Source organism: Engystomops pustulosus, chromosome 2 (genome assembly GCF_040894005.1).
Source record: "Engystomops pustulosus chromosome 2, aEngPut4.maternal, whole genome shotgun sequence".
Taxonomy (NCBI): domain Eukaryota; kingdom Metazoa; phylum Chordata; class Amphibia; order Anura; family Leptodactylidae; genus Engystomops; species Engystomops pustulosus.
Genome location: NC_092412.1, coordinates 34,853,119 through 34,868,142, shown reverse-complemented (window position 1 = coordinate 34,868,142; position 15,024 = coordinate 34,853,119). Strand labels below are relative to the sequence as shown.

Below are 15,024 nucleotides of genomic sequence, written 5' to 3'. Positions count from 1 at the left end.
GGGTACATCTAACGAATGTAAGGATAGCTCTTTTTATGGCTAATCTTTTACTCCACTCTTTTCTTATCTTTAATCAGGGTAATATGCTTATTTTCTAAAGAGGCTACTGGGGCATGGAGTAGCTGGAGCTAAGGCTACACGGTTCAGCTACTCCACGCCCCAGAAGCCTCTTTGACTCTCCTACCCAGACATCTTCAGCGCGCAGCTACAAGGAGCTGCCACACTCGTCTGTGAAGCCGGAGTTCTGCGCATGTGCAGTAGCTTCGGAGCGTGTGCAGAATTCCAGCTTCGGGGACGAGTGCACGCAGCTCCTTGTAGCTGCATCCTGAAGATGTCCGGGCAGTGGGATCGAAGAGGCTAATGGGGCGTGGAGTAGCCCCTTTTTAGGGCTAATCCTTTACTCCCATCTATCTATTCTAATCTTTAATCAGGGTAACATACAAATTGTCTAAAGAGGTTACTGGGGAGTGGAGTAGCTGGAGCTGAGGCTACATGGCGCGGCTACTTCACGCCCCAGTAACCTCTTTAGACAATTTGTATATTACCCTGATTAAAGATTATAAAAGATAGAGGGGAGTAAAGGATTAGCCCTAAAAAAGGCTATCCTTACATACATTAGATGCACCCACCACCCTATCTACCTTAATAGATCCGTAGTGGTAGGTTTCCTTTAAATACCTGTGGAAGCCGTTTTAGCCATGAGGAACGTGTACGGTCCGACAAAAGTGCACCGTGCGACCCTTAGTAAATGTGCCCCACTATGGGGTTATATAGGGCAATATACACTCACCGGCCACTTTATTAGGTACACCTGTCCAACTGCTCGTTAACACTTAATTTCTAACCAGCCAATCACATGGCTGTAACTCAGTGCATTTAGGCATGTAGACATGGTCAAGACAATCTCCTGCAGTTCAAACCGAGCATCAGTATGGGGAAGAAAGGTGAGTTGAGTGCCTTTGAACGTGGCATGGTTGTTGATGCCAGAAGGGGTGGTCTGAGTATTTCAGAAACTGCTGATCTACTGGGATTTTCACGCACAACCATCTCTAGGGTTTACAGAGAATGGTCCGAAAAAGAAAAAACATCCAGTGAGCGGCCGTTCTGTGGGCAGAAATGCCTTGTTGATACAAGAGGTCAGAGGAGAATGGGCAGACTGGTTCCAGCTGATAGAAAGGCAACAGTGACTCAAATCGTCACCCGTTACAACCAAGGTAGGCAGAAGAGCATCTCTGAACGCACAGCATGTCGAACTTTGAGGCAGATGGGCTACAGCAGCAGAAGACCACACCGGGTGCCACTCCTTTCAGCTAAGAACAGGAAACTGAGGCTACAATTTGCACAAGCTCATCGAAATTGGACAGTAGAAGATTGGAAAAACGTTGCCGGGTCTGATGAGTCTCGATTTCTGCTGCGACATTCGGATGGTAGGGTCAGAATTTGGCGTCAACAACATGAAAGCATGGATCCATCCTGCCTTGTATCAACGGTTCAGGCTGGTGGTTCTGGTGTCATGGTGTGGGGAATATTTTCTTGGCACTCTTTGGGCCCCTTGGTACCAATTGAGCATCGTTGCAACGCCACAGCCTACCTGAGTATTGTTGCTGACCATGTCCATCACTTTATGACCACAATGTACCCAACATCTGATGGCTACTTTCAGCAGGATAATGCGCCATGTCATAAAGCTGGAATCATCTCAGACTGGTTTCTTGAACATGACAATGAGGTCACTGTACTCAAATGGCCTCCACAGTCACCAGATCTCAATCCAATAGAGCATCTTTGGGATGTGGTGGAACGGGAGATTCGCATCATGGATGTGCAGCCGACAAATCTGCGGCAACTGTGTGATGCCATCATGTCAATATGGACCAAAATCTCTGAGGAATGCTTCCAGCACCTTGTTGAATCTATGCCACGAAGAATTGAGGCAGTTCTGAAGGCAAAAGGGGGTCCAACCCGTTACTAGCATGGTGTACCTAATAAAGTGGCCGGTGAGTGTGTATTCGTCACTGTTTTCCATCTCACAATATATATAAGACCACTAAGATCCCGGACCTCCCCTCTCACCAGCCATGAAGGATCAGCTATGTAGTCACAATGTTATCCGTTATTTCCGTGTGTGTGTGCAGAGCACTTGGAGTTTTGTTTAAGGGGATTTAATACGCTCTTAATTCACATAAAGTGTGAAAACCCACAAATATACATCCAGTAACGCCATCATATTTTCCCCGAGCAGAGGTGACCTCTCCTCCGGCACAGATTTGCTGACTATGGCTATTTCTCTGGTGTGCCTGCGGATATATACCGGTTACGTAACCATGGCTACTGAGATGATATCTGCGCCTCTTACTGAATGACATGTCGCTATCTATGTAATGGTATGTGCAGAGGTATAGCAGTATGAGGCGCAGGAGGCACAGAAACTGTGGATGGGACTGTATATGAGTACAAGATGACTTCTAGTGGCGGGTTCAGATGTAGCAGTGATGTGTTTGTCATGTGAGACAATGCACCATATGGAAGCAGAATTTCCTCTCATAGGTCTCTCTTCACACAAAGATTTGTATTAATGGCATTTTTGTGTGTTTCTTGTTTAAAAATGCTAATAAATTTGCATATTACTCCTATGTTGTGTTTTTAAAAACACAAACTGTGGTAAAAAGTCCTGCTAGCTCATAGGGCTCAGTCACACAACTATTATTCATGTCAGGATGCTGTCCGTGATATCTCTGGATAGAATATCAAACATTTATTGTCTTTATTGCTTTTTTCTCAGATTATACTGTGGAAACCAGGTGTTTTGTCATTTAACATCCGTAAACCATCAATACACCTCTGCCTTTCATAGCACATGCCCCCAGTATATAGTAAGCCAGCACAGCACATGTCTCCAGTATAAAGGTAGCCAGCACAGTACATGCCCCCCCAGTATATAGGTAGCCAGCACAGCACATGCCTCCAGTATATAGGTATCCAGCACAGCGCATGCCTCCAGTATATAGGTAGCCAGCACAACACATGCCCCCCCAGTAGATAGGTATCCAGCACAGAACATGCCCCCCTAGTAGATAGGTAGCCAGCACAGCACATGCCCACCAGTAGATAGCCAGCACAGGACATGCCCCCAGTATATAGGTATCCAGCACAGCACATGCCCCCCCAGTAGATAGGTATCCAGCACAGCACATGCCCCCCTAGTAGATAGGTAGCCAGCACAGCACATGCCCACCATTAGATAGCCAGCACAGGACATGCCCCCAGTATATAGGTAGCCAGCACAGCGCATGACCACCAATAGATAGGTAGTCGGCACAGCACATGCCCCCAGTATATAGGTAGCCAGCACAGCACATGCCCCCAGTATATAGGTAGCCAGCACAGCACATGCCTCCAGTTTATAGGTAGCCAGCACAGCACATGCCCCCCAGTATATAGGTAGCCAGCACAGCACATGCCCCCAGTATATAGGAAGCCAGCACAGCACATGCCTCCAGTATATAGGTATCCAGCACAGCACATGCCCCCAGTATATAGGAAGCCAGCACAGCACATGCCTCCAGTATATAGGTATCCAGCACAGCACATGCCCCCAGTATATAGGTATCCAGCACAGCACATGTGGACCGTGTGCCACATTTATCATGCAAAGTCCGACAGAAATGTGTCGCATGGCCCATGTGAAAGGTGAACCAAAAAAAAAAGGTGCACTCTGTTGGGCAATGCAAGGGGCACCAGATTCATGAAGAACAGGTGCCACACATCCTGAATCTGGCGCCCCCTGCACACTACACAGGCAAACTGCACATGCTGTACACGCTACACTGTTTTTAGTAAATGTGCCCCACTGATTTATTACAGGGCAATATTCCTCTTTGTAAAGCATCTGTTCTATCTCAGCTAAATAAATTGTTACATTTCCTCATCTATTCAACTGTAAAGAGTTAAATGACAAACTCAGCACTGCTACATCTACGTCTTCCTGTTACACAGCTGTAAAGAGTCACTTTTAGAATGTGCAGAATCTTGTTATTCATCACTTATTTTGGGAAGAAGTCTCAGGGACACAGATGTATACGAGCCGAATGTGTGCGATGTAGCAGAGTAACATTTGTCATCGGGCACAACTTATCCTAATATTACAATATGGATAAATCTATTGTATTATTGTAATACAGCCTTCAAACCTAAAAATCGATTTGGTCCTGAAAGGTTTGTATCATGACTGAGCACTGCTATATCTGTCTCTTACAATGTAAAACTAAAGGCCAAACAGATGTATGTAGCACCCAGGATTTCAATGACAAATTCAGCACTGCTATTCTGCTATAATTATTTCTTTCTATACAGCCTAAAAATCTATTCATCCCTAGTAGGGTTATATCATGACGATGTCAGCACTACTGCATCTGGATCTTATGCTCAACCCCAAACTTCTATATCAAGCTCCAAAGATTTCAATGACAAATTCAGCTCTGCAATACTTGTTTCATTCTATATAGCCTTAAACTCTATTCTTCCAAAAGAGTGAAATGACAAATCTATCTCAACTACATCTGTTTCTTCAGAAAAAACAAAAAAAATATAAACTCCAAATTCAGATCTGCTACATGACATTCTTCCAATGTAGCCTAAAATCCCATTTCAACGTGAAATTGTAATTTCAGCTCTGCTACATCCGTGTCTTCCTGTGCCTTCTATCGCAGCTGTGCCGAGTCATTATTCTGCAGCGAATCAGTGGCAGAGGCTCGTTCTTCATAGCTTTGTGCCAAATATAAAATCTCAGGCATACAGATGTAGGAATGAATGTGTGAGATGTAGCAGAGCAAACTTTGTCATCTGGCACACGGCCTCTGGATATTACAGTGTGACAATCTATTGTATAATTGGAACTCAACAAAGTTCGAACTAGAAACGCCAAAAAGAGTGAACAACAATTTCAGCACTGCTGCATCAGCCTGAAAACTATGGACTTAAGGAATTATAACATTTCTATGTATTTCTGTACATTGTAAAGCCTTGTTCTTCATCTTGTCTTTTTTAAGATCCAAGGTGTTGCTTGTACAGATGCAGCAGTGCTGAGTTGTGGTAGTGTCAGGGTTGTCATTCATCACAACTCATTCTCTTATATTACATTATGAATTGATGACTTATACAATAATCAGGGGTCCGGTCTAACCTCTGGTACCTTGCCTAATCCTTGGAATGAAGGAGGTTCAGCACCATCTACACAGTGGCACCCTAGCCAATTGGACCAGATCCAGTTCCCTGTACAAGTGTTTGGCCAGAAGTGCTGTTGTGCAGGGGACCCCATTTTCAGGTTTGGTGAGGTCCATGAGATCCGAACTCCATTGATCATGAAGCGGTGATATATCCTTGTGACATCACTTTACAAGATCCCTATAGATGCCCCTATAGACATGTATCCCCGTTATTATCAGACCACTACGGTTCTGACTGGTGGGACCCCCACTGATTGGGAAAACAAGTGACCAAAGTCCCTTAATGTTCCCTATTCAGAATAGAGCAGAGGTGCAGGTGCTTAGCCCATGGCATGACTGGGGCATCATGTAAGACGCTCCCAATGTGCACCATTTATATAAGTATGGGGCACTTCAGGGGGCTATGACCCCCTTTTCTATCTGCCTTGAAGATCATCTGCAAAGAGTTTGTATGTTCTCTCCGTGTTTGCGTGGGTTTCCTCTGAGTCCTCCTGTGTCCATACTGGTAGGATGATTAGATTGTGAGCCCCATTGGGGACAGGGACTGGTTTGGCAAACTCCATACAGCACTGCGTAATCTGTAGATGCTATATAAATAAAGAATTATTATTATTATTGGGGATCCCACAATGTATGGGACATTTATCCCCTATTGTATTATAGCACAACCCAATATAAAAACTCTTACAAGCAGAACATGACATAGTCAGCACTGCTACATCCTTATATCCCTATAAACCAGAACCGTTGGAGCTCATTTCCATATGGAGGTCATGGGATTGTTCATCATGTATCAAACCTCAATGTAGTGGGGCAAATATAACATTAGTGTAACCTGTGCAGCTACAAGGGGGTCCACTAGGTAATGGGGGCCCCTACTGTCTATTAGATTATATGTTAATGCCGTAACAAATGAATTTTATGGTGAACAAGTACTAATAGATTGCCAGAGGGACATAAGGAGAATCAGATAAAGGGGGGTCAGATATTCCTATTTTATCTGTCTGGATTAATGAAATGATAATAATGAATTTTTATTTTTATGGCACCATCCTATTCCATAGCGCTGTACAGATTATGGGGGGGTCATATATAAATAAAATAAGACATAGTCAAAGTGTGGCCGATTCTCGCAAGAGCTGACGATCTATGAGCAATCAGTAGGTCTGGATTGTCCTTTATAACTTTGAATATGTCTCCCTCTCCTGTATTAGCTGCAGAGACCTCAATGACAGACTCAGCTCTGCTACATCTGCATGCGTCCATAGACCACGACTGGTACAGAAATGATTCCAGCTTTGGAAAATAATGGAAAGGTATGGACCTAGGGGGGCTTCCCGAGTCCTGGGAAAGTGTGTCATGCTGGTGACAGGGGGCGAGGAGCACGTGACGATGACTGGAGCAGTGGAGAAATGCAGCAGCAGCATCAGCCTGGGAAGGAAGAGAGAAAAAAAACAGGAGCGAGGGAAGAGCATCAGTGTTTAAAAGACAGAGGGAAAGAGGAGCAGCGAGATCCACACACACAGCACAGAGAGCTCTGCTGCCTGCCGCTGCCTGCGCACACCACATCCCAGCAAACAGGAACAATAGGGATGCACAGGGGGTGCTAAGAGACGTACGAGGACTGGCACAGCACGGAGCTGCTATATAAATGACAAGCTGGACGTTGGCATAGTACCACAGCATGCTCCCCGCTCCTTCTAGCCTGACATAGCGCAACGTCTCATGGTGTTTTACCAAGCCTCAGTATGTCCAGGAGGAAGATCTCATCGGAATCATTCAGCTCATTGGGATCTGACTATACTGAGACCAGCCCGGAGGAAGAACCAGAATGCCCCTTGGCTCGGATGTGCTGGAATGGGAGCAAAAGCCCCACCGGCTCTCAGGATCAGCACCCACAACCGGTCCCTGGCCCCAGGAGAGCCACCAGGAGGAGACGGGTGAATCTGGACTCTCTGGGAGAGAGCATCAGGAAACTGACTTCTCCCACGGTAAATAAAAGGGGGTGACCTGCATGCATGCCCACTGCTATGAGGGGGGCTGGAGGGGATCACCGGCAAGTGCTGGAGGATTCGGGAAGGAGATTCCTTTACACGGGTCCTCCAATGAATGGCAGGCGTTTAGTGCGGATGACTGACACTTGGCCAGCCTGTCATTAGACATATGCTGATCATTAGTGCCCCAGTACCCGCAGGCATATGCCAGTCACACGCCGTGGTCATGTAATGTAGACGCACATAGGGCAGTCACATATGGGATAACAGGGTATTGCCAGATGATGAACGCGTAGGAGTGCGGCTATACGGTCTCTATGTGCACTTATCGGATTGGAATTTCCGTATAGAATTCTTCATTGCCATAGTAACACTATCCAATCTATAAGAATGAGCGGCAGGGATGTTCGGTCCTCTGTGTGTTGCTATGGTATAATACTATATATATATATATATATATATATATATATATATATATGTGTGTATTATGGTATATATCGCCGCTGTAGAAACGCATAGGAATACAGCAGGACTTACCGGCTTTGGGTCTACTATTACCCTATAGAGCATATGGCAGAGAGGAATAGACAATTTGTGGGTGTGTAGGTTGTGATCAAAGGGTTGGCAGGATACAGAAAGAGAAGGGCCGATGCTGACATCCCCCCCTTTTGTCTTCCCAGAGCGAGGAAATGAGAGATAAGGGGGTAATAATCAGGGGAAGGAGCCTGCCTCATTACAGACTGTCATCCTGCAGCGTATATTTAATGTCACCATCACCCATCTCCACATACTAATTAATGGCAGCTAATGGCACAGTGACCTATAAAAGCATCGGGTGGGCATAGACCTTACAATTCCCACCTGACAAAAATTATTTTACACGCTTCGGCTCATTAACCCATGCAATGATACTAAGTTCTGCATCATACTGGAAGTTGTAGTTTCTCGAAAGTCAGAGACGCGTTGGCTAAAAAGCGTTGAACTGGTGGAACCGATTTCCATTGGTTTGCATTGGACTTTGGGTCAATAGTGAGGAGGTCATTAGACAACTATATTTGTATGTGCGAGGGGTTGTCTGGTTTAGGAAGTGACATTGTGAATACCCTGTGAACACATTAAAGATGGGGGCGTCCTTGGATCTTAGGTTAGTCAAGAACCAAGTTGGACTCAGTTAGCAGTTGGACTAGAGAGTCTTTACAACAAGCATCTCTGTGGACTTTCCCAATATTACAAGTACAATTTATTTGGGGGCGCGTTCACACGTTGCGTTTTGGTCGCGTTTTCATTGCGTTTGAAACACATATACAACAGCTGAAAAGAGGTGATTTGCCTAATTACATTACCGTTTACATTTGTAAACACAGTGTTAACGCATGTGTTAACTCTTTGTTAACGCATGCATTAACATTGCGTTTACGATGCGTTTTGTAAACGGAAATGTTAACAGTGATGTAATTAGGAAAATCACCTCTCCTCAGCTGTTGTATATGCGTTTCAAACGCAATGAAAACGCAGGTCAAAACGCAACGTGTGAACGCGCCCTTAATTTCAGTGGGCGACAGGTAATACAACTTTCCCCCTGCGGAGGTGCTGCATAAATTAAACACTTGCATGCAGGTTACAGCCAATCAGTGAGGTTTACGGTATATATTTCTTTTTGTGTTATCCTTCCATTAAGAATATAGGATTCTGTGATTTAACTTAATATGCATTTAAAAAATAATTTTTTAGATTCCACATGAAGACTTTAGGGGGGAAGTGTAATTTCTTTGTAATTCCCTTAAATCAGCTGCACTGTAGAATTTTTACTATGAGTATTTTCTCTCCGGAGGACCTGTCATTTCCCTATGTTTCAAAGAAAGGCAATTGATTTCAGTGGCTGACACGTAATGCAACTTTCCCCCTGCGGAGGCGCCGCAGGAATCTAAAAACTTGCATGTAGGGTTCCTTACAGGTTATAGGCAATCATTGAAGTTTTCAAAATATATAATTTTTGGGTTATCCTTCCATTAATCCCCGAGTAACCTGTGTTGTAACTAACCTTGTCTGTAAAAAAAGCAGTCTTTAAATATGATGATAAAACAGGAGTAGAGGGTGATCTTTTTTAATTGTCCTTTATGGATGTTACATGGACAGTCTGCTGAGTTCAGTAGGTGACATGTAAAATGCAGCTTTTCTACTGTGGAGGTGCTGCAGGAGAAATGAACTCTTGCTGCTAGGTTCTCCTGCAGGTTACAACTGAACATTGGGTCCACATGCAATACACCATCTCTCCTGTGGAGGTGCTGCAGGGGAGCTAACCATCTACTGTGTGATACTGATCAACGCAGGTCCCAGCATGTTAATTTTCAGTTCTCTGTCATCTGAACTTCCCAGTAAGAAACTAATTTCCACTGGTCTTACATTGGACTATTGATGTAAAACCATCTATATGTCATATAGGGGCTTCCTGCAGATAGTTTTATACTCCAATGAGATTTTTAGGTGGTTCATTATTTGTAACTACCTTGAATTAGTCATTGAAGCCTTTAAAAGAGTGCTGGAGGACTAGACAAGTAGCCAATTGATTTCAATTTATAACATGTAATGCATCTTTTATCCTGTGGAGGTGCTGCAGGAGAACTGAACATTTGTTCCTAGTTTCTCATGCAGGTCACAGTCAATCACAGGGGCTCCTAGCAGCTTTTGTCATTTGTCAGGTGACCTTTCTCACAACCCATCATAACACTTGAAAGACTCTATTTTTGTATTTTTTTTAGTATTTAAGTTACATAACAATCCCATATCAACCCCAATGGGTTAATAACTTTGGTACCTAAGTTTCAGCTTTATGTTATGTAATTGTATGAAGTGGATTTTTTCATTGTTTATATATTGTATCACATTCACGCTACTAAAATTTAGAAAATAAGGCGAGAAGATACAAGAATACCACTCAGGAATCCAATAAAGCTGGGTGGCAATTCGTGTACAGACCTTGATTCTGCTACAAGTGACTTGTATGGCATAACAGCACAAGATTATATCTTATTTAACAAAAGACTGTGCATGAATTTGTTTGCTACAGTATATTTTAAGTTTGATATTTTTTTATATATTTTTAAAATGATCCTGTTATATTTATTGGCAAATACAACTGTATTTAAAGGGATTTCCCACTATTCTCTTTCATCAGAAGATCCCTTTCACAATAGGTGAATCAGAAGTCATCCTGTTGCTTAGACCTCTATCGATCAGCAGTGATCGTTGCAGGAAGTGATTGGCAGCAGCTGCTCAGTTCTGCCACAGCGCCACCACAGGTTTAACGAAGCATTACACATAGGATCCTCCAGTGTCATTCCTGACCTAATAGAGGAGGTGACGGAATTAGAACTCTTTAACGCCACAACAACCCCTTTAATAATCGGGCCGGCGTGAAATTATTCTTCCAGAGCTAAGAGAATCGTTTTATAACAATGGCAATTTTTTTTTTCTGTTTCGTAGAAATTTTGTTTCCAATGGAAACCATCTTTCGTTTAATGTAATGCAATTTACACTATTCAGTGTCACACTCATCTTATAATTACCCCCTTCCAGATAATGAACATGTGTTCAATCCACCCACGAGGAGAAGCGATTTCTAATAAAGCAGGGGCTCTGTTACCGCTTCCCGTTACTCAGCCATGTCAATGTGATAGGAAGGAAAGAAATAAGGCACAATGTATATTTTGTGGCATCCATCTATCTGGATTATTCTACTGATTACAGATATGAAGCCAATATACCTTACATTAGCTTGTAATCTACAGATGCAGCAGTGCTGAACGTGTCATCTACTGGACGAGTAGCTGCAAGGTGGTAAATCACTAAGCAATCGTATAGATATTACATCATCATTATTACTAATACGCAAACTAAACTCAACAAAAGTGTCTTTAAGCTATAGCAAAAATTACTATTAATATAAAATTAATATCTGTATATAAAAAAATAAAAAATTAAAACTCACATGCCATTAAAATCTGATTTAGTAAACATTTATGACATTTACTTACATAGTATGGCGCCACCTGGTGTTCTTAGTGTATAACAATGAACATGGCCAACTATTGGTGGACACACATGCTCAGTCACTCTTCTCACTGCCTGGTCTCTGTATAATGACCTTCTGCAGGTCAACCAATAGGATAGACTTTGCTCACAGATGTGAAGCTGTTTATTTGAATTTGTTTTTTTCTCACCTTTTGCCCATTACTCCGGGATGTGCCAAGTTAGATGACAAAATATAACAAACTCGTAAGAAGGGACGTTACTGTCAGTTGCCAGAAGGGGAAGGAGACTGATTTAGTCTCACAAACAGGACATGATCACTTGATTATCTGAGCTGATAAGAGGGGGTGTAGTACGCTGGACACTTACCAAACTATGAAAACCTATACATTAGTATTTTAAACTACTTAAGTGATTAAACTTTTTTAAGGTGCTCCAATGTATGATAGTGTACCCACCCCTCACGATGCGCCGAATCTATCTGGGGGCTCCAGCATCCTCATAAATCCAGGTGGGCAGCTGCAATGCGGGGCAATTCTTCGCCAGGTCTCAACTGACGTAGAATTGCACCCTATCCTGCAACTACTTCCCCCTCTCATTGTTTAGGTGAGGAGGGGGTGGTGCTGGCGCAGGCCTTCCCTGCGCTTGCGCACTGCCTATAGACTGCACCCATTCAGGTCCAGGCCGGTCCACTGCATGGCTTAGGCACCGCCCACTCCTTGCCCAAACGGTGTAGAGGGGGAAGCAGTTGCAATTACCGCCTGTGCTGAAATTGTAACTAAATCACAGTTTTCAGGTGTACAAGGCGTGATAAATCCCCCTATTATTCCCCCTATTATTGAGGCGGATGTATCTTATGTCTTTCTATTGGCGCCTTTTTTTTCCCTCCCTTTTTTAGAGCTATTTTGCTCTTTGATTTATCTCTGGGCTGATTTCATTTAGATAAACTGTGCTTCTTCTTTTAGATATTTGAAATTTTTGCCATTTTTGTTGCAGCCTATACAAAATGGCCTTAGCCTAGTGGGGAATGGGGGATATTTGCTCATTATTTTGTGACCTTTTTGTGGCGCAAGTCAGTGATACCTCATGCGACAACATCGCAGTTTAAAGATGAATTAGGCGCAAACCGGTCTGACACAGGCTTCAAATAATACATGAAAATGTATGAAAAAAGAAAAAAGAAAAGAAAAAAATGTAAAAATAAGATGCATCTGCCCCATTATGACTACAGAATCAGACTACACTCAGGACTGTAGTCTGTAAACTTCAATACACAGACAGTCCCCGGGTTACGTACAGGATAGGTTCTGTAGGTTTGTTCTTAAGTTGAATTTCTATGTAAGTCGGAACTGTATATTTTATAATTGTAACCCCAGGCAAAATTTTTTTTGGTCTCTTTGACAATTGGATTTTAAAAATGTTACATTGTCATAAGAACCAGGATTAATAATAAAGCTTCATTACAGACGCCTGTGATAACTGTTACAGCTGATCATTGTAGCCTAGGACTAAAGTACAGTAATTTACCAACATTCAGAGGTCTGTTTGTAACTAGGGGTCGGAAAATCTTGGACTCCAGTCACTTGATTAAGTGTGCAGCCAAAATCCAATTTTTAAACAGATGTAACTAGGGGTCGTCTGTAAGTCAGGTGTTCTTAAGTAGGGGACCGCTTGTATATTGGGCTGCTTTGGAGCTGTAAACACAACACGGCAGTACATTTTTAATGATGGCTATTTACAATGTGGCTTTATCCGTTTTATTAGTTGCATTGGAGCCATTAGAGAACGATTGTCCGGGTTTTGTGGAAAGATCAATGTGCATTACATATTGTATCTCAGGATCTGTGATGAGCTGATGATGGATGCTAACCAAAAGGAAGTTCTTCCCAATCAACGCAGGACAGAGGGGTGTAATTTTTGGGAAAAGGGAGATGTTAGAAGGGATTTTTGCCCCTTATAACTCCTGCACACCACCATATTACTTTGCACCATGTAGAGGTTGTAGCAGGTCACCATTCCTATTTCCCTGTCTACATCAAAACAATGGTCCACTAATGACCAATAAGCATGGCCCGAGCTGTGGTTACCATAACAACAGGGATATATGGAGTAGTATATAAGCGCCAATAACTGGAATCTCGGAACTCCATTAAACCTTGTAGTTATAGCAACGGACCTGGAAGTTCCATGTACTGATACAGGAGGTAACATGGTACATCCACCTACATTAATAACCTGGGAATGGGGGGGATCATTGATTTATGGTAATGGCCCTGATATGGAAGGATAGTCCTAACTTATCTCCCCGTAATGGCTTATTCCTGTTATTATTTGTATCATATAAAAACGTATGTAATCTTCCAGTATATGGGATTATTTAGATCTCAATGGGAACTGGAAATTTCTACTTCAGATACAAATCGTTCATGGAGATTTTTTTCCAATGGAAATAAACATTGATCGGTTGATTGATTGGTTTCCATAGAATGTATGGAATGACAGCAAGCAGAGATCTCGCTGATAAAGAAAGTGAATAGAGAAAGTTGACAACCTGTCAAAATGTACATTGACATTTACTGCTGCTAGTTCTCCACTTGAAAGGGTTGTCACACCATATAGGTGACAAGGAGGATCCTGACAATGGGTCCGGTGTCCCTTACTGTGTCTTGCTACATTCAAAGTCTAGGGGACTGTCAAAGAGTGTCTTCTCATTGGGTTGTCATGGGGTTAGATGTGGTGGTTAACCTTTAACAGAGTGAGTGCACAAACTACAACAAAAATGTTATTTATTGCAAAGTACCAACATGGCAATTTAAGCAGTAACCTTGTTACAGCTTCCAATCGTATTGGCGTCCTGAGGACATCAATACAGGAGAAATTCTGATTATTATTGTAGCTTCCCTCTGGGGTCCCTCTGAACAGGAACAATTATGGTGACCAGAGCCTTGAGTCCTGTCATTGTCTCTGTCCACAAAGAGGGCTCCAGGTGCCACCTCTGGCACCCTTGCCATAGGTCGCCATCACTGTCTTAGATTATGTAGCTCCAAGCTTAAAGACAGAAAGTAAAATTCTAAGGCATTTTACATATATTTAATATTATGCACCATTCGTCTGTCTGTACTATTGATATGTCATTGTCTAAGGTGGAAGGACACTATGATATTGCTTGTTATTGCTCAAGTCTTTACTCCCAGAGATTTACCTTCTCAAGCCACATGGATCAACTGTGATTGACGATGAAGACAGTGGGGGTCATTTACTAAGGGCCCGATTCGCCTTTTCCCGACGTGTTACCCGAATATTTCCGATTTGCGCCGATTGTACCTGAATTGCCCCGGGTTTTTGGCGCACGCGATCGGATTGTGGCGCATCGGCGCCGGCATGCGCGCGACGGAAATGGGGGGCGTGGCCGAACGAAAACCCGACGTATTTGGAAAAACCGCCGCATTTAAAAACCAAAAAAGTGTCGCTCGGGAAGCGCTTACCTTCACCTGGTCCGAGGTGGTGCATTCCGGCGCGTTGAGATGATTTTCAGCGCAGCAGCGCCACCTGGTGGACGGCGGAGGAGCTACCTTCACAAATCCCGGCCGGACCCGAATCCTGTGCAGAGAATGCGCCGCTGGATCGCGAACGGACCGGGTAAGTAAATGTGCCCCAGTGTCTTTCAAAAAGCTCTCATGGCTCATACTGGAGGAACCTTTGGACCCTACTCTATGATGTCCTCATTGTGTAACAGGACATATGGATATGACTGTCCTATTGGCAGGAAGGGGCAA

General features: G+C 43.3%; 1 protein-coding gene and 1 long non-coding RNA gene across 3 annotated transcripts in view; one reads left to right on the top strand and one right to left on the bottom strand.

Moving 5' to 3' along the window:
• Positions 1-15,024, bottom strand: part of LOC140117462 (uncharacterized) — a 216,306-nt gene that overhangs the window by 12,581 nt on the left and 188,701 nt on the right. The gene's annotated exons all lie outside the window — the stretch shown is intronic.
• GUCY1A2 (guanylate cyclase 1 soluble subunit alpha 2) overlaps positions 6,481-15,024 on the top strand; it is a 117,237-nt gene continuing 108,693 nt past the window's right edge. The window contains exon 1 of the mRNA XM_072134224.1: positions 6,481-7,216. Within this exon, the coding sequence (XP_071990325.1) occupies positions 6,974-7,216 (243 nt within the window). The 5' untranslated portion in view covers positions 6,481-6,973. The remainder of the gene's footprint in view (positions 7,217-15,024) is intronic.